Source organism: Leopardus geoffroyi, chromosome C3 (assembly GCF_018350155.1).
Source record: "Leopardus geoffroyi isolate Oge1 chromosome C3, O.geoffroyi_Oge1_pat1.0, whole genome shotgun sequence".
Classification (NCBI taxonomy): Eukaryota; Metazoa; Chordata; class Mammalia; order Carnivora; family Felidae; genus Leopardus; species Leopardus geoffroyi.
Genome location: NC_059338.1, coordinates 58,175,487 through 58,202,698, shown reverse-complemented (window position 1 = coordinate 58,202,698; position 27,212 = coordinate 58,175,487). Strand labels below are relative to the sequence as shown.

The window sequence follows — 27,212 nt, the reverse complement described above, 5'->3', positions numbered from 1 at the left end:
GGTTAGGTTCAAAGGCAAAAACGCGGTTCTACCCTCGGTCCGGTCCTTCGTGAAGGCACTTGGTGCTTTATGTCTTAATTATTAGATTCGCCAGCCAGACTCTGTCCTTGCCATCGTTGTTGTCCCGGTGCCTCACATGGTGCTTGGTGCTTGACATAAATCACAACCCTGAGTGACATTTGCTGAACGGCTGGCGTGAGTAATTGGAAAGGAGAGGGGCAGACAGCAAAAATCGACCCTTAACATTTGCAGCGCAGTGAATGTTAACATTTTTATTTCTTTTATGATGAAGAGAGTACAGAGGGCTGGGGACAGAGGCATCAGAGGAAGAGGAAAGACAGTGTCACCTCTGCAGAAAACACCCCTAAACTGTACATAGAAGAGAAATGGAGTCCCAGGGCCGCCTTTCCCAGCTGGAAAACCGGGACCAATCCAGGTGAGTTTTCCAGTAACTCCCATGGCTAGAGGGCATATGCCAGCCTTCCCAGGAGTCCTGGCCATATCTCCAGGTGCCAGGGGCTCAAACCCTCTCTTCTATTCCCAAAGCAACCTGGCCACTCTTTTTTTTCCCTCTCAAGTTCCTGACTCGAGTCTCATGCTCTGGTCTCTGTCTCCTTCCTTGTACTTGTCTGACTTGAGCCAGATTTGCACACGTTCGTCTGGTTTCTGCATCATTGTCATTACCCTTGTCATACCTCGGAGGTATGCCAACAACCTTCCTTCCACTCAGAAGATTCTTCCAATGCCAGGTCTTTTAGCTCTGCCCCAGACCCTCTTATCTCCCCATTTTACCTCCCTGTCTCCTCCCTCCTGGAGTGCAGAGCTCTGCACTTGGACTTCTAGACAAGCCTGGTTTATGTGGAGGGGGAGAGTGGAAGCATATCCCCTCAAGGCTTGCTGAGGACCCTGGGTTTCATCCAAACAGACTGAGCTGCCAAGACCTTCCCTGCCACCCTCTTCAGTTTCTGTCATTCACTCCCCTCCACTGAACCCCTTCATAGACAGCACTCAGCCCCGGGCCTGCCTGCAGCTCATTTGGTAGTAAAAGCCATAGGGAGGCGGTGACAGGTGCTCCTGGAACCAGGCATTTTTCCGGCTGTGAGCATGCCCACTGTATATGCAGTGTGCAAGAAAGCCATTGTCAGTCACGTGAAACGGTTGCTATGGAACGTGCGGAAAGTGAGAACACGATTTAATTGTGGATTTTATTAGAAGTGTGATACTAGTCAGAAAGGCCCAGAAAGCTGGCGCTGTGGCCACTAACCAGCTCAGGGAGAAGAAAAGAGCAGCAGAAACCGCTTTGGAGCTCCAGCTGACGTGGACCTGTGTGGACATCCTCCGGTCTCCTGGCCCCGTTCCCCTCGCCCGGATTTGGTAGGTGGAAGCTCTAAACATTCGCAAATTCACAGTCATAGTCGGTCATTCGGCACATTATGAACTTCCACTGGCGATCCCTGTGGGGAGAGAGTCAAAAGGCAAGCCAGTGAGGACTATCGCTGCCGAGGGAGAAGCAGTGAACGACTTTTGGAGGATTTAGGAACCGAAGGGGCACCTAATCTCATGTCGATCTCTACGAAGTCTCTAGAAAACCGTCAGGTAATCCATCTGTGAGGTCAGGAGTTCTCGACACCTCCTTGGTCAGGGCAGGTCGCACCTTGCAGGTGACTGACAGGTTCCTGGCCACGTGAAGGTCCCGTTTGTCACTCGGGGTCTGCTCTGTCCCGTGAGTACGTACCTCCAGGACAAATAGGTGCACAGTTTGGAATAAAAGCATTTATTTAGCATCGTCTCCTTTCCACTGTAAAGAATCTTCTCTTCCATGGGCCATCCATTTGCTCGTTTATTACTTTACTAAGTGCTTCCCGAGTTCTAGGCTCCACACCATACACTCTGTGTTTCCATTCAGAAAACACCATGATGGGGAAATGAAGCGGGGGGCCCACAACCCTAAACCCCCATAAAGCGAACAAGAAAATGCCCGCCATCCATGCACAGCAGAAATTGAATCGTGTATTCATCCTAGAGGTCAGGCACGCGGATGAAAGGCCATAGCATTGTTCGATTGGGGAAAATGAGGTGTGGTGGGTACATTTCAATGGATGTTCTTTGCTAAGGGCAAGCCTACGTTCTTTGTTCACCCATTTAACTGCGCATTTCACTGCGTATATATACGTATATACTGTGTATATTTTTGAGCGCCTGCGTGGTGCTCTTCTGGCATAATAATACCCCCTAACAGCAATATGACAATTATACCCGTTATTTGCAGAGCAACTTTGGTACACCCAGCGTCACACTGGTGCACAGGTTTGCTCGTTTAATCTTGACAGTGATTCATGGGTTTAAGTGAAGAAGCAGACTCTGAGAAATACGTGCCTTTCCTTAAGATAACTAGGCAGTGATTTCAGATTCCAAGAGTGTTGAACTCAAATCTTGCCCTTTCTCCTGTCCCACGATACCAACTGTAACTACGTGCCCGTAACCCCACCGGAGGACATGGCTGTCACATCCTTCGCAAAGTCCCAACGAAGGGCAAAAATAAAAACCCATTCCATTCGTGGTCACGCAGATCCTTCCAAAGCCCAGCCTGTCGTTTAATCTTAGAATTATCCTTCTCCCCTTTCCACCTGCCAGGCTACTTCCCAGTTATCGTGAACAATAACCAATCCCGAGAAGGTCTCCATCCAGCCTCCGATCTGGAAGGTAGTTCTGGGAGATACCTCTGGCCAGCAGCTCTGGGGCGTGCTGCTCAGTCTGAGTCCGGATTTGGAACTCTGAGTCTGTTGTTCCAAGTCATTTGCTTAAAATCATTGGCAGGAGGGTCTCCCAGTTGCTCCCCAAGGGGTTTTTTTGTTGTCACAACTATGGGGGAGGGGAGGTTGCTAGTGCCATCTAGTGATAGGGGTCAGGGATGCCGCTAAACATCTGGAATGCCTGGACCGGCGCCTGCAACAGAGAATCATCTGGCCCCAGATATCTACAGCACTCAGGCTGAGCAACTCCATACCAAGAAGAACACACTATGATTTGCATATGGAAGGAAAGCCCCTGCCCAGTAGGTCGGTCCTGCCCTGACAATATTTCTCCAAGCAGGTGGCCTTAGCATCTTTCAACAGAGCTGAAGGAACCCACATTGTGGATCTTTAAGCCACTCATTGTTAGCGACAGCAGCAAAATCTCACGGGCACGTTCATAGTAAACAAACGCGTGACACGGTATCTCCGTTTTCCAAGGTCCTGGGTTAATCCCCATAACTGATAAATTTCAAGCCAATGGGAATTGGGTATTTTAACCGCCAACATATATGTCTTTTGTAGTGATTTTGGATGGTATTCTTTCCATAGTGTAGTCTTTCCTGCCTTCTTAAACAGGCAATGCAGAGCTAATTTTCCTGTTGATGTGGAGACGTCACAAGCATACTGAATGTCCTGCTACACTGCTATCCAGTCTGCCCTCTGGGACGGCACAGCCACTGATTTTCACCAGGCTCCCCTGGTTTTTGAGTTCTCAGGTCTTTCCTTTTCTTAAAAATAGTGTGTGTGTGTGTGTGTGTGTGTGTGTGTGTGTGTGTGTGTATGTGTGTGTGTGATGCCATTTGGCGATTTCTTCTCCCTGGTGAAGAGTTTCGTTCTAAGCACTATTTTCCCTGATCATTTTTAGACTTTGTGCTTCTAGAAAATAGACAACTAAGCTAGTTTAAAATGCGTCTAAAATAAGAACGATTAATGTGTGAGAAATGAAGGGTTCCCTTATGAATAAACATAAAGGCTCTTTGATGATGGAGCCTGAACCATGTAGGGTGCCTTTTCAGAGCTGCTTAATGTTTGTTCTTTTGTTTTTTGTTTGTCAAATCCTGGGCCATGTTAAATACGATCACTTCAGTTAGGTGAGATGTCGTTTCATTTAAAAGCATAAATTTCCCCGAAAGGTAAGCCACACTCACATTAATCATAGTCCATTATTGAATGAGTCAATGTAAGTTTTGTTCTGTTGGCAAAACACGTATGGGTGACTTTTTTGGGAATTCATATGCTGTGTGAGGCGATTATCACCTGACAGAAAGTCCCTGAATTTATAGGGAAAGCGCTCTCTGAAATCGAGTGAAAGGCAGAGCTTAGAACATCATGGGAGACTTAGCTGGGGTTTTCCTTCTCTGGAGCGGCCTGGAACCCATCATTATTTCCAAGGGTGAGCTGCTCCATGAAATGGTTGATAAGAATATCTCCATTCCCACAGCTGTCCATCGCCCTGGCAACCTCTCCCTTAATTCTAGACCAAGGAGGAAATAAACTAGAGAAAACCCCGGATGGAAGTTTCTGCTGACACGGTCCTTGCTGGGGTCCCCAGTTCCTTGGACTCCTAGCCCCTGGGCAGGCTCACCTTTCCACCGCAGAGAAGGTGGTGGTCGCTCCTCGCATATAGTAATCGTAATTGTAGGAAATCATGTCCATTTCTTCCCCATAGTGGCCTGGATATTCTGTGGTCAGCCTATGCGGGAAGAAGAAAAGTTTAGAGGAAAAAGCACTGTCATTACAAAGTAGAGAGGGCGTCTGAACATCACGGGAAATCCAAGCCAGAGTTTGATGGCCTCCAGTAAACCTTTCCAGCTGCAGAAAGGTGATGGGCAGTTGCCTCCCACTTCTCATCTTCCTTCTTCTTGCCATTAAACTACACACTGAAAAAGATGTAGATAACTCCTCGGGCCTTGAGGAAATATTAATTAATATCACTAGTAGTCCGTTCCAGACAAGTCCACTGGAATCGTGTTTCCGAACTGTGGATTGTGGCTTCTTAGTGGATCATGAAATCAACTCACCTGGTTATTTCCAAGTGAGCTTTAAAACATAGGGGTGCTTGGGTGGCTCAGTCGGTTAAGCGTCCCACTTCAGCTCAGATCATGATCTCGCGGTTCGTGGGTTCGAGCCCCGTGTCGGGGCTCAGAGCCCGGAGCCTGTTTCAAATTCTGTGTCTCCCTCTCTCTCTCTGCCCCTCCCCCGCTTGTGCCCTGACTCTCCCTCTCTCTCGAAAATAAATAAACATTAAAAAATAAAAATAAAAAAATAAAAAGTAGAATAGGAAATATCAGAGCACCTGCTGAAGGTTGTGTATGTATGTGTAAAAACTTTGTTTCAAATATACTGTATATGTGTGTGTAATTATGATGTATGCCTGGTGTGATAGTTTAGTATGTATTTTTTTACTGTGAGTCATGATTAAAGGGTTTGAAAAATATTAAAATAATATTTAATCCCCACAAAGGTAGTCTTTTCCTTGTCCACTATTGTTTTGTGGCACCTGGAACAGTTCCTTCTATGTAGTAGGTATTTGCTGAATAAATAAATGGCCTTGGGAGAGTCACTTAATCTCAATTTCCTGGTGTAGAGAAGAATGAAAACTACCTTATGAGTTTGTTATTGGAACTAATATTCGTATGTGTGATGTGCAAATGGTAGAAGTTGAGCCATAAGGAGCAATTTGTTTCTTCTTCCTCCTCCTTTTTCTTCCTTCTCCTCCAAGATTAGGTTGATCCCAGGCCTCCCTAAAAGTAGGTTTGCTGTGGTCCACCCTGGAATAAATCTAGAACCTCCTGAGGCTCGTAAGGGGATCTTCAGGACCCAAAAGGGTCCTTTCAGTGTGAAATGGGTGTGCCAAAGTCTTTATCTGCATCTCCAAGGCAGTTAGTGAGTGTCAATAATTTCATCCGATTTGGATTCACCAGGTCATTGTGCGTTATTGTATATCTGTTGATGATACAAAGACCTTCCATTATGTGGACTTAGTATTGCAATGATTGTCATGAAATCTTGAAAAGACTGATTTATAAACTGGAAGGGCTTGGAGGAAGATCTCAGAGCTTGGCTGCAGCAAGATCAATGGTTAGCTCAGGATAACGTGGGGTTAGCTAGAGCCCCAAAAGCCCGTTCTCGAGGCTCACAATTCATCTTCACATTATATAGTTGCCCTCCTTCTGAGACTTTTCTCAAGACATAATTATGCTCCATTAGGATGCCAAGCCCAACCCAGGGGGGGGGGGGTTATATGTGTTTTTGCCTAATGTGTTCATGAAGGAAAATTAGACTCTGCTAATTCAGAAATCTATTCAGTGCTTCTAAAGGGACCCAGAACAGGAACTTCCATTTCTAATGAAAGTGTTAAATGACTCATAAATGGACTTAATAGGGCCTCACTTGGATCCCATTGGTTTCTGATCCACGAGGATTCTAACAAGTGTCAGACTAAAGTTTATCCAAAAAAAAAAAAAAAAAAAAAAAAAAAAAAAAAAAAAAAAAAAAAGAAAAAAAGAGGCATTGGTTGAGAATGTTAGTGATGCAAATTAGGATTAAAAGAAATGGGGTAGGAGGTGTTTTCCTTACTTCAGGGAACGTAAAATATTTTCCGGAACTTTGAAACACTCTTTGGTTACAATGCATGAAAGCTAAGTGCCAAACAGTTTTATATGTGTGAAGGCAGAATCTACATATGGCAATACTCTATTGAGCTAAATCCAATTACTAAAATTATTTGGAAATGACCAGGCTAGATATTTATTTGTTTTTAAATTTTTACTGATCTGACCTCAGATTACTTGGTTAGTTAAACAAATTTGGACTAACGTGGAAAAGAGAAGCTTGCATTAAAAAAAATCACCAAGTTCTAAGCTTCAAAGGGGAAAAATGTGTCCAATACTTTAGCATTTTCTATTGCTTTATTTTTGGTAGTGATCAGATCCAGGTCCCCTAATCAACTGGACAGTTGGTCTCTGTGGGGGACTGCGATCCAGTAAATTTCTAGATTGCCCCAGAAAAGGCGTGCATGCTCATTAGTACATTTCTGTCTCGGTCCCGCCGGGTTTTTGTTTTATTTGATGTTTGGTTCTTGTTGTTATTTTGTTACAAAACTGTGAGATCAAGTTTGGACTCCCTTACCGGACCCTGGATTAACGGGGCCAGGGAAGGAATTTACATATTGATGGAAATTATGCCTGCTCTCTGACACTAAAAATGTAGAGAAAGAAATGGCCCAAGTCATGAGTGGGAAGTGAACAACCCAAAGACCATCCATAGAGGGAACTACTGTTTCAGTACGATCCAGGATCCTGAGTTTTAGAACCAAATAGATGTGTCGCCATTTTAGTTCTTGATGGTGTTGGGCACACACAACACGTCTTAATAGAGGAAAGCCCCAGCAATAGCCTCTATGAGAGAAAAGAAAGAATGTAAACTTTCATAGCTGGACACTGAAACAGGGGCATGGGGACTTGTCAGGACATCAAAAGAACCTGTAAGGAAGCAGAAAAACACTGAAATGGGTAGATTATTGAAGGTCTCTATTGGGATCCTCACATACTCCCTTACACAGAACTGTGTGTGTGTGCACGTGTGTGTATGTGTGTGTGCGTTCCTCCTATCACTTTGGATGAATGACTATTGGGGTACACTTTCTCACCCCATGATACCTACCTACATACATAACTACATACATAAATGATACCCCATTTACACCATCTGCAGGCAAGACAAAGAACTTGACCGAGAACTTGCAAAGTGAGGGAAACTAAGCGAGAACTCGATACCGTAGAACCCCTTTACAACTTCCTGTGTTAGATGGGGTCGAGCGAGATGGAAAGAAATTAAATAACATCTCACGTACGAGCCGAAGAAAACTCAAACCGAAGGGATTTTTAAGATTGATAGAGGAGATTCTCATCTAAGACTCTCATCTAAGATTAAAGCCCTGAAATTATCAACAGACCCAACTAGAGTCAAAACAGGGCTGCTGCCTGTGTCCGTTACCACTGATGGAGCCACAGCCGATAGATGTCCCTGCTCCTTTTACTGTGAGAATGGGGCGTATCACAGAGCCGGGCCCAGATATGTGTTATCACAGCCATTTCAAAAGAGGGAGTAGAGCTACGATTTAGTTGGATAAAGAGGCCGGTCTTACTGGTTGTTAGAGGTTTGGCTGAGGACAGAGGTTTAATAAAGGAAAGGGTTTTAAATCTATTCCTCGGCAGAGAGTGACTCAGTGTAAAACCGTAACAAAATCCACCTCTGTCATCGATTACGGGGGGGTTGAACCTACAGTCAAACGTCGCAGCCCCAGGATCGGTTTCCCACCCGCCTGATCTGCTGGCGGTGGGGACAACTGGATTATACGACGGCCTCCTGCAGGCTGCCGTCGGGCCGTGTGCCCCACCGATGTGCACACGGACAACGGGGCCTTGTCTCGTGGCCCCAAGTCAGCGAGGACCACGTCCCCAACCTTATCCCGCCGCGTGGGACAGCAGGGGAGCACACACCACAGCCTCCCGAAGGTAAAAGCTGGAAGAACAACCCAGCTTTTACAAATTAACGCGTCAGGATGGGAGCTTCAGCTTCTGTCTAAACAAGAATAAACTGAGGATGTTTTCGGACCCATTCTTTGGTGAGTAGCCCACGTTCGATTGACATTTTAGAGAAGCTGCTTCTGGTCAGTCCAACCTCTAATCCTGTTTTCCTCCTGTTTCCTCCACTTCCCAAGCGGCACCTTATTTTTTTATTTTATTTTATTTTATTTTATTTTTTTAATTTAATTTTATTTATTTTTTTTATTTCATAGTTTGAGAGGGAGGGGAGAGAGAGAGAGAGAGAGAGCAGGGGAGGGACAGAAAGAGAGGGAGACAGAGAATCCCAAGCAGTCTCCATGCTGTTAGCTCAGAGCCCAATGCTGCGTTCGAACCCGCGAACCGTGGGATCATGACCTGAGCTGAAATCAAGAGTCAGACGCTTAACCAACGGAGCCACCCAGGTGCCTTGTGCACCTTATTTTAAATACCTTCTTCTAACGTCCTATTACTTGTCGGCCCCACATACGTAGCAGTTAATTACAATAACAGGATCCCACAAATATGTCTTTTTTTCACGATGATGACCAATGCGGTGAACTCCTTAAGGGGACAGTGGCCCCCACAGTGGCGTGAAGGAGAAATTCAGCATTTGTAGAACTGATGTGTTGAGGTTGGCCTACGTTCTACATTCGGCTACAAAGAGGTTGTCCCTCTCCGGCAGGCAAATCACGGAGAAGTTTGTTTTTGTTTTTGTTTTTGTTTTTAAATAAACAATCTGCTCGCGATCAATCCTCTTGCGCAAAGCTATTCCAGGCAAGGCAGCAGGCATGAGGATATTTCAGGTTGGACTAATTTGCTAATGGCCTGGCATCTCCAATAGGAGCTTCATCAGAACCTGTCTGAATTATTTGCGCAAAGATGTGCGAAGACCCAAATGCAGTTATGCATGAAGGAAAGCACCTGCGAAGGAACAGCCACCTGGCTTCTCCCCCAGAGAGCTGGGGAACTGGCCCCGTGGGGCTGAAGGCCCAGGTCTCTGCCATCACCCAAGTGCCATCCTCTGTGGAGAGACCTTAGACCCTGAAGGGAGGAAAAAAAAGAACCTCGGGTGCTCATGTCGACCTTCTCCTGGCGTGTTGGAGATTTAGATCGCAAAAGGTTCAAATACGTATCACAGCACATGGAAATGCGGTTCCAGAGACATCTCTGACTTCAGTCAGGAGAGGAGAACCTCTAAATATTTTCCCAATTGCTCTCTTGGAACTGAATTTCCAGCTCACTGCCCACGCCCAGGGCTGCTCTGCAAACACATTTATTTCCATGCTTCCTGGCTCTCATCAGCCACATTGCATCACGGTCGCCCCGGTCTTCAACACTGTAACCTATTTTATATCCATTCACATTCCCTGGCTGCTGAGGCAAAATTAATGGAATGAGTGATGGTCTCTAGACTCCAGTAAAGGCAAGCGGACTAGCTAGAATGATGCAACAGATTACGTCCATCGCCGCGAGGCTTGCCTCGTTCTGAGGAGCTACGGGGCCTGGCCTTGGGGTGGCCGAGGCTCACTCGCCAGCAAGCCACACCTCCGAAATTGCTGCTTTTGAACTTTGAGCCTAGGGTGGGGGTGGGGGGGGGGGAAACGCATCACTGCCATGCAGGCAGCACATACATTTCTCAAGTGCAAAACACTGTGAACAGCCGCTTGGGCTGAGGAAAGGTGTCACTGATTCTTCTCAGGCTCAGAGCGGCTGTTGTCCCCCAAAAGGAGCGCTTTGGGCCTCAGGCAATGCGAGGCAGCCACTGTTCATAGAGGAAGTGACTAAACTCAATGCGAGTTGCTTTAAAATGGGAGCGGAAGGGAAAAAAAGTGGTTAGAGAGGGAGGGAGCCAAAACATAAGAGACTCTTAAAAACTGAGAACAAACTGAGGGTTTATGGGGGGTGGGAGGGAGGGGTGGGTGGGTGATGGGCATTGAGGACGGCACCTGTTGGGATGGGCACTGGGTGTTGTATGGAAACCAACTTGACAATAAATTTCGTATTAAAAAAAATGCAACATCCGGTCCTATTGTCTCAAAGCATGGGTGTCTCCACCTCTCTGATACTGGCTCCCAATGGCTCAGAGGAACCAGTGTGGAAGCCGCCTTTCTTCCCAGACTCTGGGCATAGCGCTGAGCAGGGGTGGGGGTGACAGACAGAGCAGTGGAGGTGCCTGTGACGTCATTCTTGTCCCTGCCATGACTTCAGGCAAACACCACCCATCTTGTATTGAAATCTGAACCACGAGGGGCTCCTGGGTGGCGCAGTCGGTTAAGCGTCCGACTTCAGCCAGGTCACGATCTCGCGGTCCGTGAGTTCGAGCCCCGCGTCAGGCTCTGGGCTGATGGCTCAGAGCCTGGAGCCTGTTTCCGATTCTGTGTCTCCCTCTCTCTCTGCCCCTCCCCCGTTCATGCTCTGTCTCTCTCTGTCCCAAAAAAAAATAAACGTTGAAATCTGAACCACGAGACCCAGAGTTGAAGGTTAGTTTGATTGAGTGCTCTAGAGTGGGGGGGAGAAGAGTGTTCTGGTAAGCTGATTTCGTTGTTGTGGACTTGAGCTATCTGGGCATTAAGGAAAATATTCTCTGGAGTCAGACTCGAGCTTCAGGGAGAGGGGAGCTGGGCAGCAGAGAGTATAACAAGCGAGAGTCATGGGACGTCTTGGTTGGAGGAGAACTGAACATGTCGCCTATATTGATTCTGAGGAAGAACATTATTCTTTGCCCATCCAAACATACTATGCAATGAACGTAATGAAAGGCCACAGGTCTGGAGAAGAACCACGAGAAAAAGGAAATAGATGCTCAATTCAAAAGTGTTGGTTCCTGGGACCGATCATCTACACGTGGCTGGCGTCACCTGCCGATGGGGGACTTTCTGGTACATGGCAGGCAGCAGCTGTAGCTGCTGGGAGCCTGGGGATTATTAACACACAGGCTCCGAAGGGTTGTGGCTCCGTCAGCGACATGTGTTTGTGGTTTGCAGACAACCGGACAAAGATTTTGAATTCTCACATGTAAATAAAGACGTGTAAAATGTACATATGGAACCCATCCAGTGGGGACTGTTAAGTGACAGCGTGTCTGAATTTATCAGAAATTCTCTCTTTTGCCAGAGTTCGGTGAGGCTCTACTCTCTAATGAGAAACTTCAGTCTGAAGCGAGAGCAGCACCTCGGTCCGGACCAAACAAATGAATCTCTCGCTCATCTGGGAGGTGGTGGGGTGATTTGTGGTTTTTTTTTTCCTCTCCCTGCAAGAGCGGTGCTATTTCCGAATCCTTGAAGGCCTGCACACACAAAGAGGATAGATGCTCATTTAGCGAGTTCCAAACAGTGTCGGGCTCAGTGCAGCAGATCGGCTTTCAAAGCGGGAGAGAAAAAAACATCCCCCCACACATGCGTCTAGTTCCCGGGGAGGTAATTCAAGCCAGTTTAAGTGACAGAAGGGGAGGCTACAGATTGGAAGGTTATCAGCGGTTTTCACCGTGGGAAGGTGTGCGAAAACACTCCTCACCCCGACAGGCTGTTAAAAGGATCAAAGAAAACAATGCGCGTGGAAAAATCCTTCTCAACTAGAAAACATCATCCTAACAGTGTCAGGTTTCACCACGGTTCCTGTTCCTATGGGCTTGCAACGTTCATCCCAGAAATTGATGAAGGGCCTGTTTCGTGCCAGGCAGTCCTCGGCGAATGAGACCTAATTTTTGCCCTAGAGACTTCATTCAGTTTAGAAAGACATATAATAGAAGGAACGTCATGACTCAGGCAATTTAAAGACATATGATATAAGGAATGTCATGACTCAGGCAATTCAAAGATGCCACTAAGATGTCTAGACAGCCCAGTGGGATAGTGAGTGCGTGTGGCAATCTCACTTTGCAGCTTCTCCAAGTTTTCCTTGGGACAGCCATGGTGGCTCTCGGCTCTGACACCATGCAGTCAGAATAGATGCAGCTAAGCAAAGCATTCCTTGGAGGGGCTTGCCTCCAAGTTGACTTGCCATGTCTTTCTGAGTCATTCTCTCCTCTTTCCCCCCCACTGGCTCTGTCAACCCTCTAGGGTGGGGGGGGGGCGGGAGGGGGGGCACCGCAGGCAAGGCTCGGGGTGAGTTTTGCCATGGGGCCCTGAACGTCTCCGGCAACTGAAGAAAAGTTGCTCATCTCCCTTTTCCCGTCTTTAACCCAAGGTGTTTGTTCCTTCGTATCTACGTCCCCATTCATGAAATTCTTCACATCCTAGCAAGTCGTGGGTTGCATCTAAGGGAACTCAAAGAGTCGTTTCTAAAGTGCATGAGAGGAAGGACATCCAGCCCTTGTGAGAAGCAGGACGGAGGCTGGAACCAGCGCTCCAGTGATCAAGGGAAGTCCGGGGCATCATGAGAAAATTAATGGAATTTTGAGATATAACGATCTGGATGCCTCTGGGGTCTCAGCATTTATTAGTTGGCCAGGAGGCTGGGTCTACACAGTAGCTGGGAGGGTTGAAGGGGACAGATCATAGCTGGTGGCAATACCGGGTATATATTATCTCAGTCCTCACAAAATTAGGGCGGGTGTCCATCCTGCCCAGGGAGGCCCGCTCTGGGCTGACTCCTCTTTACCCCCTCTCTCCTGAACATGCTCCTCTGGGCCACCTGGTATCCTGCAACCCTGATGGCTCCTTTGGAGCCTAAGGGGAAGTCTTGCCAATGTGGTGATGGATTAACTATTAGTTTGTGGCTTGTTCTTTCAGATAATTTATTTGCAATGTAACTGGCTCCGAATGCCTTGCCACAAGGGAGGCGGATTTCATGGTGGGGGTGGCCTCTGTCGGCTGACCCGGGCCAGGAAAATTGGGGAAAGCCCCATTTCTCAGGTCACGGTGGGCAGACTCCTACCTCCTTCTCTCTCTCAGTGGGGCCCAGTCATCTTTCGGACCCTCATCCTCTCTTTAGAAACAATTCTGGGCATCTGGTTGCCCTTTGCAAAAGCACTTTTGGAATCAAGGAATTTTTAGGGCTCAAAACAACCTCAAAGATCTTTTGGTGGCTTTCGGGAGTTTAAGGACTCCTGGAAATTCTCTGTAAACATTTGTTTAAACACGCTGAAGACAGGATCTATAGCTTTCATGAGATTCTTAAAAACCTCAGAGATCCAGAAAAGATGGCTAGACTTGAGACCCCGTAGAGAAGGAAAGTGACTTTCTAGAGATGTCACAGTGAACGAGGAGGAAGGCTGGGGGAGGAGGGGAGGGAGGGAGAGGACACGTCAACACAGAGACACAACCTCAAGCTTCTTGTTGCCCCATCAGGGTTTCCACGCTGTGCCACCACGCATGGGCTTTAGGTCCTTGCCTTTGGGACCTGTCACAGTTCTAGCCTATGTCCTAGTCACGCCTGTGCACCTGCCACGGTAGGGTAAGAACTGCTTTATGGGGGCAGCTGTGGAGAGTTGGAGGAGGCCCCTGCTCCATCATATGGAATCTGGATTTTCTAGTCACCATTACTTTGGACAGAAAAATGTTAAGCCTTTGGAACTGCCATCCTGAGAGCCACACAGGCATCTGTGGAGGAACTCTGGTTGCAGAAGACAGCATAACCCACAAGGCTGCCCTTTCTGGCATCACACGGCAGAGAGATAAATCACTTGAGTGAGCCACCCTTCAAATGTTGCCACTTTGGGATCCATTTGTCCAAGGCGGAAATGCCTGGCTTGTTTGCACACCCAGGAACTTGGGACAAGTTCTAGAGGTGACATCCCCATGAAACAGCTGGGTGACTTCGGACAAGTGACTTCCTTGTCCTATCGTTCTGTCTGTTTTCTTTCCTGCCAAAAGAGGGGTGTGGGCGCATTGGGTTGGCGACCTGTAAGGTCCCTCCCTGCTAGGATATTATTCTAGCCTTTTCCTTAATTTTATTTGTTCATTTCCTTCTATATGCTGGCTGTTGCATTCTAAGCTTGTCTGTGACCGCCCAGTCTTATCTGAAGCCAGAAACATGGACCAGAGCACCCCCCCAAGCTCCCCTCTGGACTCCAGGCTCCTTCCGCCAGGCTCACCAGCAGGAATATGGGCATCTCTTGCTGTAGCGACAGCAGTAAAACTGCCATTCCCGATCCAGCACGGACTCAAAATAGCGGCTCTGGAACCCCGCCACCAGCCCATTGTTGGAGCACGTCTGGTACCTGAAGAGAAGAGAACAATCCAAAGTGAACTAGCGACAGTGACACCCAAGACCCCGGCTGCCACCGTTACCAAGCCAGGCCATGCTTTGACTGACCTAGATTCCCAACAACGTATTCCATTTGTATGCAAACAGTCAAGACTTCGTTATATTTGTAGAAATCACATGACGCTCACCGTTAAAATTCACATGATTCAGAATCTTTCAGCTGAAGGAAACTTGGGGGAACACCGTTCCCGACAGACTTCTATGAATGTAGAGTTGGATAGAGGAGAGCGTGAATGGATGGAGGCACTTACCCAGGAGTCTTCCTACCTCCCGCTAAACCATAAGCTCTACCTGGTCAGAGCAGATTTGGGTCAGATTTATCCCCAGTGCCCACGGAGGGTCCTGGTATATGGAGGCACTGCCACAGGGTGGTGACAGGCCAACTGGGCCTCAAACTGGGCCTCAAACTCCCTGGACGAGCATTTTTCCTGCCTGAGAGGTTGCGTTCTAACTCTTCACAGAAGGCAACCCCCCCTTTCTGGTCCACAGACCCTCCCCTCGACAGCGGGCGTGGTCACCCTTTCCTTGTCGCTGGGCCCTCACTCTGGGGATCGACCCCTTTTCCCTTCACAGCGCCTTCTTCACTAAGCGTTGGTTTTGGACGGTGTGTGATTATTTCTTCCTTTGTCCCACCTCCTTTGCCCCACTTCCTCTCTCTCACCCCCCCCCCCCCAAATCACACTGGGGCCTGAAGGTTGCCACCTCGAGCTGTTATTGAGGACGCTGTTCTCCACCTGGCCACAGAGGGCTCCCCCCCCAAGGGGGGTGGGGGTCGCTCATAAGTCCTTCCAAAATAAGTCTTTAGCTCCTTCGGATTCTCTGCATTCCCCACCCATCCGGCCACGGAGCCCGATCCCTCTTTCGAGTGAGCGGAGCATGCGGTTGTCTCTGCGTCCTGGTCTACAGGTGCCGGAACACAACCCCGTTTTCCCAAGTACCAGTAAGTTTCCAGAAACGATCACAGATAAAGAATAAGTGCTCCGTGCTGACGGGTGGGAGGGGCTGTGCTGACACACAAACTAGAAAACCATCGGTGGTGACGGGTTTCACGTGATTCTTTGGAAGTGCTAGAAATGATCTTGTGGATCTGACGACACTAGCTATTAAATATATTTCATGGCTCTGATTGGAAAGCTTCTGTCCTTTTGGCTCATCTATTATTCACGTATCCATTCATGCATCAAATATGCGTGTATGCGGTCATTCATCCACCAGACACACATGGACCCCAGTACTCTTACTCTTGTATCCATCTCCGTGCTTCCTTGTGGAGAGAACTGAGACCTGGGCTTGGTGCTTGGCCAGCCATGCAGATTAGCCTGGGTTGCTGTCCCTGGAACTTGCAACAGGTGCCGGGACCCTAGAGCCCTCAGCTCCAGGAGCTCAGGAACGCAGATGAAAATGCCCTTGACGCGCTAGCCTTCTCTGCCCTACCGTTGCCCACATCTTATCGGAAGCAGTACCCCCTTGGGAAGAGGCCTGGCACGTGTTGGAAGCCACGTGATTGGAATGGGCTGCCAGGCTCTGGGGCAGTGGAGTGCCCAAGATGGTCTATGATAGCCTCATTCTGGCAGCGTGAGTGAGAGCTTTTCAGTAGAAAGCGCTAAAAGTTGTCCACGAAGCTTCGGGTGTCTTCTTTCTTACCATCACTACAATTCTGGCTTCCTCTAAAAAAAAACAAAAACAAAAAATGTTCCTTCTCAGAACTGAGCCAGGCTGTGGTTTCCCTGTGGCTGTTGTTCCATTGTTCTGGTTTGTCAGAGGCACTCAGATCACCACGGGGACAGGGTTCCCAGGGTGATCATTTCCCTCAGCAAGAGAAGCTGACCTGAGCCCGTGGAGTCCTGGTGCTGAAGGCATTCCGCGTCCTGTGAATTCTCCGCCGGTGGTCAGCCAGGCAGCTGGCCCCACCGTCCCGTAGGGCAAGTGTGCCTGTCACTCCCTCATTCGCCACCTCAGGAAGGCTGCCCTGTGAAGATCATTTGGACACGACAGGCGCGGGGCGTAAGACCGTGTGGTAAAAGTTAGAGAACCACACAGGGCTCGCCTCTCCTACCTTCTGTCCCGTCACCTACACGTGTTGCTAGAGCGAGCCTGCACCGGGGTTTTGGTAGTGCGTGTGGCCAAGCCATGAAATTATTCCTTCCTGAAGTGGATTTTTGTCGGGGTCCATTTTCACTCTCACGTGGCGATCGGCGGAGCAGAAAGGCTAACAGCATGGGATATGCTGCCGGACCAAGTGCTCCAACCACCCCCAGCTGTGTCACCTTGGCCGGGTTTCGTAGCCTCCAACAGCCTCGGTTTTCTCATTTGCAAAACGGGCATAATAATCGCACATACTTATGTAGGTTATCGTGAAGACGAAATAACACCATGCAGATAAAATCCTGGCGCTTACTAAATGACTTATTATTGACGCTTTCGACGCTTGCTCGGTCATTTATTATTGCCATCATACTTTCATTTCGTCCGCTTGACGACTGTTGAGCATACTCGACGAAAGCAGCCTCGGCTCCCCAGTCTCCGGTCAGAGGAAAGCTGGTGGACTCCAGTGCCTTCTCTGAGGGTCTGTTTCCCTAAAACAAAGCTCACGGGGGTTGGATGCCTTGGTTGCAGACACACACCCACTTTGGGTTTTTTTTTTTTAATTTTTTTAAATGTTTATTTGATTTTTGACAGAGAGAGACAGAGCCTGCACGGGGGAGGCACAGAGGGAGGGGGAGATGCAGAATCCAAAGCAGGCTCCGGGCTCCGAGCTGTCAGCACAGAGCCCGACGCAGGGCCCGAACTCACGGACCGTGAGACCGTGACCCGAGCCGAAGTCGGTCGCTCAACTGACTGAGCCGCCCAGGTGCCCCGACACACACACCACTTTGTAGTATAGATACTTAGGTCTCACTTATCACCCCCAGTAGAAGGTAAAATCCTTAAGGGACAGCTTGATCTTTAGTTTGAAGTCCCCACAGTGCCTGACACAAGGGGTCTAGCAGATGTTTAACAGAAGAACGAACGAACGGATGACTGATGACGGAGTTAACTTGGGAGAGCCCATCGCTTAGACCCAGAAAGGACCCTGAAACTACCCCTCCATGAAGTTTCCAGAACCCAAGTGAGTGATCATCTCCCCACATCCACCTTTGCCCTCAGGAACCAAGCCTCCTCAGGCTGAAGGTGTCAACTGAATAGAGCTTTTGGCATTCCTCCCTTCCCTTCTGGCAACTTTCGATCTTTTCTGAAAACACCTTATTTGACAAGAGTCACTTAAACATTTGGCTACAAGCTGCAGAATCACAAACACGGAGCAGGCAGGGGAGAAGAAGGGTGAGGGTGGCTGTAGAGGGTAGGGGTACGGGGGAGCAGGGGAGGGCTGGCATGGCTCGAGTGATTCAAACCAGTCGTTAACAATGGTTAGTGATGGGGGCGCCTGGGTGGCTCAGTCAGTTGAGTATCCTGCTCTTGACTTTGGCTCCAGCCACGATCCCAGGGTCATGGGGTTGAGCCCTGCATCAGGCTCTGTGCGGACAGCAGGGAGCCTTGTTGGGATTCTCTCTTCCCTTTCTCTGCCCCTTACCTGCTCGTGTGCTCTCTCTCTTGCAAAATAAATAAACATTAAGAAAAGGAAGTGGTTGGTGATGAAAAGACACAACAGAGGCTCTGTTCCCCTTTCCGGCACCTGTGCGATGCTCCTGAAGGGGCCTACGGGAGGATAAGGACCCAAGCCCGTAGGCTTCTGGGTGGCTTATGACGGGACCTCATGGAAGCCCTGGGCCCAGATTCCCTGAGAACCTCGGGGTGCCCTGCTTCAGAGGCTGTCTACTCCCCACGTCGGAAGGCAGCCTTTCCTTCTCACCAACCCCATGAAGGCCGGAGGCTCGGTTTTGTCTCACAACCTGGATCATCGTTGGCCTGGCTCCACCTGACGGGAGAAACTTTCCAGAAGGTAGACTAGGAGGCAGTTACTTAGTCCCCCCCTTACGATCCTCAGGGAGGAACCTTCTCTGAGAAGTGGCCTTTGGAAAATGGCTTGTCTCGGGCCTGTTGCCCCGAAAGCAGAGACAGAAAACGTTCTCCTGTATCTGCCGCCGTCCAACAAAGAAGCATGCAGGGGAAGAGCTTTTGTTGAGGTCTGTGCCTGTCCTGTCCTTACCGGGCCGTGCGGAGCCTCACCCAAGTCACCTTGAGGACCGAATGAAAGAACGCCTGCAAAAGTCTTGGCCAAGACAGAAACCGGAAAAGCCAGTGTTGGGGAGACTGTGTGAGACACGGTGACCCGGCCTCCTTCACTCCGCCAAACTTCTCCCCCAACCCGGCTTGAGGAGGGCTCAAGTCCCCCCAAGAGAGACTCGGTATTTTGGAGTGAAGCCTCAATTCCCGCTAATTCTCTTTTCCCCAGAATAATCCTTTGGGTTCCTCTACGGCATTTATACCAGAGTTCACAGGGCTTTAGAATGTTTCTTAAGTCTTTCAACAGACCCTCATCAGAACTTCCTCTGTGCCTGGTGCTATCCTCGGTCTTTCCAGAGGGCTGTGCTGGGAAGCACTCACTGTGGAAATTCAGACAGTGGGGAGAAGAAGGGGTTGACACTAAAGGCAGAGAAGAAAAATGAGAGACCAGGCGGGGACCTTGGGACAGGGAAGCGGCCAGGGGCAGAGACGAACCCAGTTTAGGGGCAAAGTGTGACAGGGCAGAGTTTTTGGAGGTCAGTGCTGCACCGCTGAGTACTGGGCCTCCTGCCACAATGGTGGAGACGCGAACTACCTATTTAAATAATGTCGAGCTGTCCGCAGGCTGTTCTCTGCCTGCTCGCGTCTGGGGAAGAGGTCTGCCGTCTTCTCTGTCCCGGTTTCATGTCTGCCGGCCTGTCTGCCAGGTTTCCAGATGGGGAAGCACGAATGGCCTGCTGAACAGATTTTCTGGATAAAAAGACACAGGCCAGGACCGAGGGAGAAAGACAAATTCTCCCCACAATACAAACTCCTGCCCCGTTTTGGAAAAACACAAGAAGTCAAGGCTACCCCGAAGGCCTCTGAGAAGATGCAGATGAGCTTCTATGATGGATTTATGGCCTGAGATCAGCTATGGCCTGGGAACAATTTCAGGTCACGTGGGGACTGCAGGCTCAGCCCCGGGAGACCTTGAACATCAATTACCGCAATGTTTGTTGACCAGGAGATCTAACGCTACCTCCAGGTCTAACTGAAAATGCGACAAATATTCAAGACGCTCGTAATGTACATTTAAATATTCATAGATCAGAACCGAATTGCATGTTCCTAAAACAAAATGGTACGTACCCATCAGGGGTCTTTGTAAGCCAGCAATTTATATTTCAGCGCCAGCTGTCCAATTCACTGTGAGACTGAGTTTCAGTTTCTACAGAGTAAAAAGAAGCGACCCTTGCCGGGGACTTCCCATGTGCCAGCCGTTGTGCTCAGCACTGTCTCTGTGTTCGTTATTTCAATCATCCAAACAATCCTGTGAAATGGCTTGAATAACCAGTCCCCCCCTTCCCCCCACCACTCGCATTTGGTACACAAGGATACTTAGGTTGGGAGAGGTTAAGTGATTCCCCCAAGGACACACAGCCAGGAATGCCTACAATATTATCGAAGGTGCTTATCCCAACAATTCTAGGGGGTTGTCTTTGTAGAGGTAGAAACTGGGTCTTGGAACGTGGACATGATTTGCATCAGCAGTGGGGGGGGGGGGCAGCGTTTTAAGAATGGTCCTGTTTGACTCCAAAAATTACCTCTCCACTGCTTCAAAGAAACACACACGCGGACGCCCAGAAGAAGCTATCCTAAGTCTGTGGGTCAGACTTATTTACTGGGAAAATTATGTCTGACAAGTGCCCTGGCAGAAGCAAACCCCCTACCGGAGGAGGGAAGCTTTGCCATCCTGATCAGCCCAACCAAGAGCCAAGTTCGCAGAACTCAAGGTTTCCCCCAGACGATTGATTCCTAGTACTTAGAGGTATGACCTTGATGGAAAGTTGGCAAGAATCCTGGATCTGCCATAACCCTCCTCCCACACTTGCCTCCTTGCCTCCAGAAGTCATTCTTCGGTGGATGGGATATCATCGCCAGCCCAGCACTCACCACGGCTCTATCCAAGCACAAAAACAATGCCGACCTTTCACATCCGCCGTCAGCGCTGTGGCATCAGACTGTCTGGCTTGGGCTCCCCCCTCTGCTACTCATCAGCTCGGAGCCGGCAAGTCTCCCAACTCTCTGAGCTACAGTCTCTCATCTGCGAAGCCGGGAAATAGTAAGGCCTGCCTCCCAGTATTACCGTGAGGCACAAGTAAGATTAGATAGACCATGAGGAAGCCAAGGGCGTACGTAGACTGTATATCATTTGTCTTCAGGTTCCTGGAGTCTGGCAAAGTTTGTGATGATGAGCATTTGGTAGTGAATGAATGAGCAAAGGAACGTATAAATGGGGAATGTTTATAAACTCCAAAGCGTCACATAAATTAGGCCAAGGGTAATAGCTCCTATGCCGAATGTATTTCTGGCTCTCTTGGCCTTTATTCCTCTTATACAAAGCAAGGAGACTGCTGTGGATTATTCTCCAGATCCCTCCCAGCTCCGGGCTTCTTCGACTCTGTTGCCGTTTCCTCATAAACTCCCGGCACATACCCTACTAGCCTGCATCGTTGTTTTCAAATATCTTTTTAGTTTGAAATAGGTGCAGATTTACAGAGGAGTCGTTCCCTTGACCTTATCTCTCAGAACTCCGGTGCCTTGATGAACACCAAGGAAGTGACATCAGTACGGCCCTAACGTCCGGACTTCACTTGGAATTTTGCCGGTTTTCACACTAATGGCCTTTTGCTGTTCCGAGATCCAGCCCAGAATCCATATGGCACTGGGGCTCTGTGGCTTTTGAGATAAAGAGTTCACTACTGTATTTTCTTTCTTTTTTTTTTTTGAAGCTTATGGGGACGTTAACATTTGGGGGGGTGGGAGAGTGGAAGCTAAAAAAGAATTTATCTTAAGTGGGTCAGCCATCCTTTGTATGTTTTAGAGAACTTTGGGAAATCTCAAAAGACCATCCTGCAGGGCTGCAAAGGCAACTCGTCACAGTGAGACGTGAACAATAAAGTTGGGCCCTATATTACGGACAGTGGAATACCGAGACTCGAAAATGGAAACCAAACGGCGTCCCCTGCGGAAAAATCCGCGGGCTTCTTTGGTGAGGGCGGTGGGAACACCGGCTGGGATTGGGACTGCCCAAGCCACTAACGAGTCAGATTTAGTCTTGCATACGTATTTAGTGGGCCTGCTTTGCACAAGCCTTATCCACGGCACTGGAGAATATTCTACGCAGCACTGAATAAGATGAAGTCCCTACATTTGTGAAGCCTGTTTTCAAGGAGACGAGCAATATACAAATACACATTGGCTAATGACAGGTGCACCACTGCAAACGTAAAGCGGGTTGGGGAGTGGAGGGTGAGAAACATGAGTTTAGAGACGGTGGTCTGAGGAAGGATCTCTGAGGAGGCGGGCGCTGTGTGTCCTGAGTGCTCAGAACCACAGATCAGGAGGGCTTGCCCCGTACTACCCAGAGCCCTGGTCTCCATTAGAATTGGAACACTGAGATGATGGAAAAAACTGAGTTTCTGCCCACCAGTCCCAGGTTCAGACTGACTTGGGTGCTCCCACAGCTCTGTGGGAGAGTTATCCTTTCTCCTCTTCTCCATCACGTGGCTTGTCGTTCACGAATGGTTCGTTTTGCTTTGAATTCCCTTGCCTTTGGAGGCGCGTTGAGTAAGAAATTGAACTTGAATACGTTGAAATTATCAGCTCTGATGGAAGCGGCCATTGCAAAAGGTCTTCCTGAGGTCCTTTGAAGTCCGGGGGAGGGGAGTGGAGGAAGAAAGCAGGTGCCAATAAACACAATGCTGTTCCTCTGAATGCAGGCTCCACGCAAAGGTGGCTTGTCCAAACCCAGCCTCAGCAGATTCCAGAATCTCTGAACCTTTACTGACCACCCAGGATGTGCCGGGCATCTGTTTACATTTAGATTTGGAGTTCCCGTATATACGTAGGGTTCCTCTACACATTTTTCCTTGCACCCCTATTGCGAAGCGGGTGTTACACCTTTCTTTCTTTCTAGAATGAATGCGCAGGACCACAGGGCTGGCAGATGACAGAAACAGGAGCTGTGACTCAGGGGTTTCCTGACTCTAAGACCAAAGCTCTTTCCACCGCATAACAGCTCAGCCTGACTAGAAAATTCCAACTTCATCCTGTTCCGCCCAGGACTGACATGTCCTACAGCTTGTGCTGTGTCAATTTAGAGAAGATTCCCTGGGAACAACAGAGCCATGCCCTGAAACAGCAAAATGCCACGCTTGGGACCTAGGTAGAGCCTCCTGGTGGTCATTAGTTGGGGAGCCAGGATCCACACACCAGAATCTGGCACAATAGTTTCTACAGAGAAACCATAGCAAACAGCAGTGTTACGAGCCGCTCAGCCACGGTTGGAGCACCTTTCAAATCTGTGCTCTTATTAGCAAGCGTCTTTATTTTTTTATTATTATTATTATTTTTTAGCAAGCATCTTTAGTAGATCCTATGTATTGTTGTCATACCTGAGCTCGAGATTCCTCCTGCCTCTTAAAATAAACCGGCAAGCTGAGTCAGTTATACAGGGCGGCCAAATTGCTTTTGGATACTAGCCCTTTATCCGGTATGTCATTTGCAAATATCTTCTCCCGTTCCGTCGGTTGCCTTTTAGTTTCGTTGATTGTTTCCTTTGCAGTGCGGAAGCTTTTTATCTTGGTGAGGTCCCAACAGTTCATTTTTGGTTTTCATTCCCTTGCCTTTGGAGACGTGTCGAGTTAAGAAATTGCTGTGGTTTCTATATACAATGGAATACTACTTGGCAACGAGAAAGAATGAAATCTGGCCATTTGTAGCAATGTGGATGGAACTGGAAAGTATTACGCTAAGTGAAGTAAGTCAGGCAGAGAAAGACAGATACCATATGTTTTCACTCATAGGTGGATCCTGAGAAACTTAACGGAAGACCATGGGGGAGGGGAAGGAGGGGGGAAAAAGTTACAGAGAGGGAGGGAGGCAAACCACAAGAGACTCTTAAATGCTGAGAACAAACTGAGGGTGGATGGGGGGCAGGGGAGAGGGGAAAGTGGGTGATGGGCATGGAGGGCATCTGTCGGGATGAGCAAAGGGTGTTGTATGGAAACCATTCTGACAATAAGTTATATTTAATATACATATATATATAAAAAAAAGGCAGCCAAATTGCGCAAAACCATCAACGACTCTTTCCCCAGAGCAGATTACACGCTTGCAGCCCGTGGGAAGATGTCACTGCCCCTCAGCCTACAAACAAATCCCTTCCTTTCAGAGTTTTCACTGACAATGAAGTCTCAACTGGAGGCAATAATCATCTAAAAACATGCCTCTGGGGTAATTGGTGTTGGTCCTGGGGCAGCCGAGGTTTACCGTAAAGGGGCTGTTTTTCATGGTTGTGCATTTTTAACTCTGTGATTAGCTGAGTAGCAAGCTGGCAAGTTTAAAACTAAACATCATTTGCTTCCTCTGCCTAGCAGGGATAAACACAAGGATCAACAGAATGCCAGAAAAATCCAAGTGCGTTTTCAGGGCCAAACGGAGCGTGGGGTGCTGGAGATGTGGATTCTTCTGGGATCATGTAGTGGGGCCACTCATTTTCCAGATGAGGTGGGAACCCAGATAGTTGAACCACTGGTCCAAGGTCACATGGTCTTTAGAGCCCAGATCCAAACCCAAGCCTTCTGACTCAGAGCCCAGGGCTTTTCCTTTGGGGTGAAGAAATCATCTCCGAGTGCCGTTGTACTCTGTCTCTAAAAAGGGGGATTAGAAAGGGGACCCATCCATATCATGGCCCCCCAGATGGAAGGACCAGGTGGAAGTATAACTGGGTTGGTCCTGAGCTCCAGGCCAGGCACTGGCACCTGCTTCAGGTCTTTGAGGTGAGGCTACATTCTGAGTTGGCCGCCTACCAGAAGGAGTTTGGGCTAATTAAATCTGCTCACCGGAGGCAGTGGGGTAGACGGGGAAGGCCGGATGAAGGGCCCCACTTGACCCTCTCCCCATCCCTTCCACGGGCTGGCGGAACCCCTCGTCAGTCATGGGTACCGACCGAGCTGGTCCCCCGTCCTCCAGAGCTGGGCTTGTGCTCTGACCTTTGCAGATCCCATCCTCCCAGGATGAAGAACCGCCTTGAGTCCAGCCCTGGCCCCCCAGCTGAGCCAATGGCCCCCACTGGGCGGGGGCAGCTCTCAATAGCTCATCACCGGGACCACGCACATCCACTTTGGAGTTAAGACTCAGTAGATCCAAATCCTGGCTCTAGCACTTTCCGGCTGAGGAAACACCTGGGTCTCTAGACCACAGTTTGTCTGCCTATAAAATGACTTAGAGATTTGTTTTGAGCACTAATGAGGTAATCCATACAAAGCACTCAGCATGGTGCCAGCCCAGCGGAAGCACTCGATAAACGGTGTCTGTTTTTACCACTCAGAGGTCCCTTCTCTTGCCTGGCTCCTCCGCGGGTCACTGTCTTTGCCTCTTGGCCTCTCATCATGGTTCTGTCTGTTGACCGAGCGATCCCCCAGAGTTTGACCACTCCAACCCCCTCTATGCCACATGCCTGCTGGAACCTTCATAGAGCCCTGCCTTACAGCAGCCTCCCAGCTGGGCATCCTCCTCCCTGGACTTGCCTCCCCTAGGGCTGCCCTCCCCTCCCAACCTCCCAGGGCTCCCCTCCCCCTTCCCACCCCCCCACCCCCCAGGGTTCCTGCCCCCGATCCAGGCTGAATGAATAACCAGCCTAGCCGTCAGTAGTACTGGGATGGGCTCCTGACCAAGTACTGGGGCTGGGACGGTCACACCCCACAGCGAATCACAGACTTGGACCGTGTCCATGCCATTGACTGTGGCGGAGCCCGGTCAGGCAAAGAACAGCCCTTCTCCCCCAACAGTTTTCCGTAAACTATTTTATGGCGGTGAAACCCACTTTCGGCTCGGGCAGAGAGAAGGGGCTCAGTATTTATAATTGAGAGAGCACATCTTCTCAGGGCGGCGGAGAGGTTTTTCATTTCGCTTCTCTTTGCCTACATTTCTCTGCCCCCCCCCCCTCCCCTCATTCGCTTGCTCTCAGTTCATGTTTCTCAAACGGTCTGTGGGGAGGGGCCAGTCATTTCTTGTCCCCCGACAACCGTGCACCAGTCCTTTGGTGAAACAGTAAAAATAAATTGCTGCGAAACGAAAACGCCATCCGGACACCACAACAATGTTGGTTGTAGGCTCTAAAGTGTCTTAAAGACTGCCAATTTCTGTACTCCTCTGGTCTGCAGGCTGGGAACCTTCTCGCAGACCCAAAGTAGTCCCTGGACCAGATTATGAGGAGGGCGGCCTCTGGAAGGAACAGAGGCATGGGGGAGCCCATCTGCACTCCCCATCCTGGGTCTCTGTTGTCTAATGTCGCCGCTGGGCAGCGGCCCGCCCCCCCCCCCCCTTCCAGAGAAAGCTACAGTGCACTCCTGGCCTAGTCCTTAGAGGCTGTGGTCAAGCCGATGCCGGGGGACAGATGTGCCACCAAGCCCCCGCCCGAGAGCCCAGGCCGCCCTTACCACTCCATTCCAGCTCTGTTGATTTCCTCCCACCAGCACTCCGTGGGCTCCCCGAGGTTCTGGGGCGTGGGCATGCAGGCATAGTTCCACTGTCTGTCTGAGCCTTCTTTCTTGTTGAAGATGCTCCTCACGGCCACCACCACCTGCCCGTGGGGACACTGGTAGCTGAAGCCTTGCCGGTTCAGGTTGACCCACCCGTCATCGCTGTAGTCATGGTACTGTTGGTAGGGGTACCCGTAGTCACCATACTGACCCCAGGCCACGGTGACCAGGGCCAGCAGCACCCACAGCCGAGTGAGGTCCATGCCGCCCGGGCTTCTGGCAAAAAACGTCACCCTAGGTCTGCGGGGCTGACCGTTTTATACAGCTGCCGCCGACATGTGGCTTCCAGATGTGGGAGAGCAGGTTCCAAGTGCACTGTGTCATTGCTGAAGCAAAACCTCAGCGTGGAGAGCCCGGGCCATGAGTCCGTCCAGCTCGTTTTAAGGTGGAATGCTAGGAAAATGTAAGGAACATACAAATGAAAGGAACTCCCGGGAGAAAGACCCACCCTGCGGGGAGATTATAAAGGCAAATGGCTTCACGCCCCTTAGAGGCGGTCACCTGAGACCGCAGGGTGTCTGCCTCTGCTCCGCTCCCCCAGCAAACCCCCCCCCCCCGATTCGTTCCCCCAACTAGCCTTCCAGGACCCCACGGGTACCCGGAGTGATTTCAAAACACCAAAATAGTAGGGATGAAGGGACGGAGTCATTTAGATTTCTGCAAGGCCAGATGCCCGGTTTCTTTGAAGTTCCCAGCCCAATGTCTTTTGACCTTGAGTGTGTGCATGTCGTGCCAGTTTGCAAGGCTGCTCTGTGAATTAGCAAGTCACACACGGAAGTGCTTTGGGCCCCGGGAAGCGAAGGTAGGCACCATCTCTGCACTTGAGCAACCCCCTGAGCTGCTGAAATTGGACCACCCCCCCCCACCCCCATCTACAAGCTGTGCTC

The 27,212-nt window shown here is 49.4% G+C and overlaps 1 protein-coding gene across 1 annotated transcript; it reads right to left on the bottom strand.

The window, feature by feature from the left end:
* Positions 1-257: 257 nt before the first annotated feature.
* DPT (dermatopontin) lies at positions 258-26,614 on the bottom strand. The gene is made up of 4 exons (XM_045453017.1): positions 26,224-26,614; positions 14,400-14,525; positions 4,381-4,488; positions 258-1,454 (listed from the first exon to the last, which is right to left on the bottom strand). The coding sequence occupies exons 1-4, from the start codon at positions 26,526-26,528 to the stop codon at positions 1,388-1,390; spliced, it is 606 nt and encodes a 201-aa protein (XP_045308973.1). The 5' UTR covers positions 26,529-26,614; the 3' UTR covers positions 258-1,387.
* Positions 26,615-27,212: the final 598 nt, after the last annotated feature.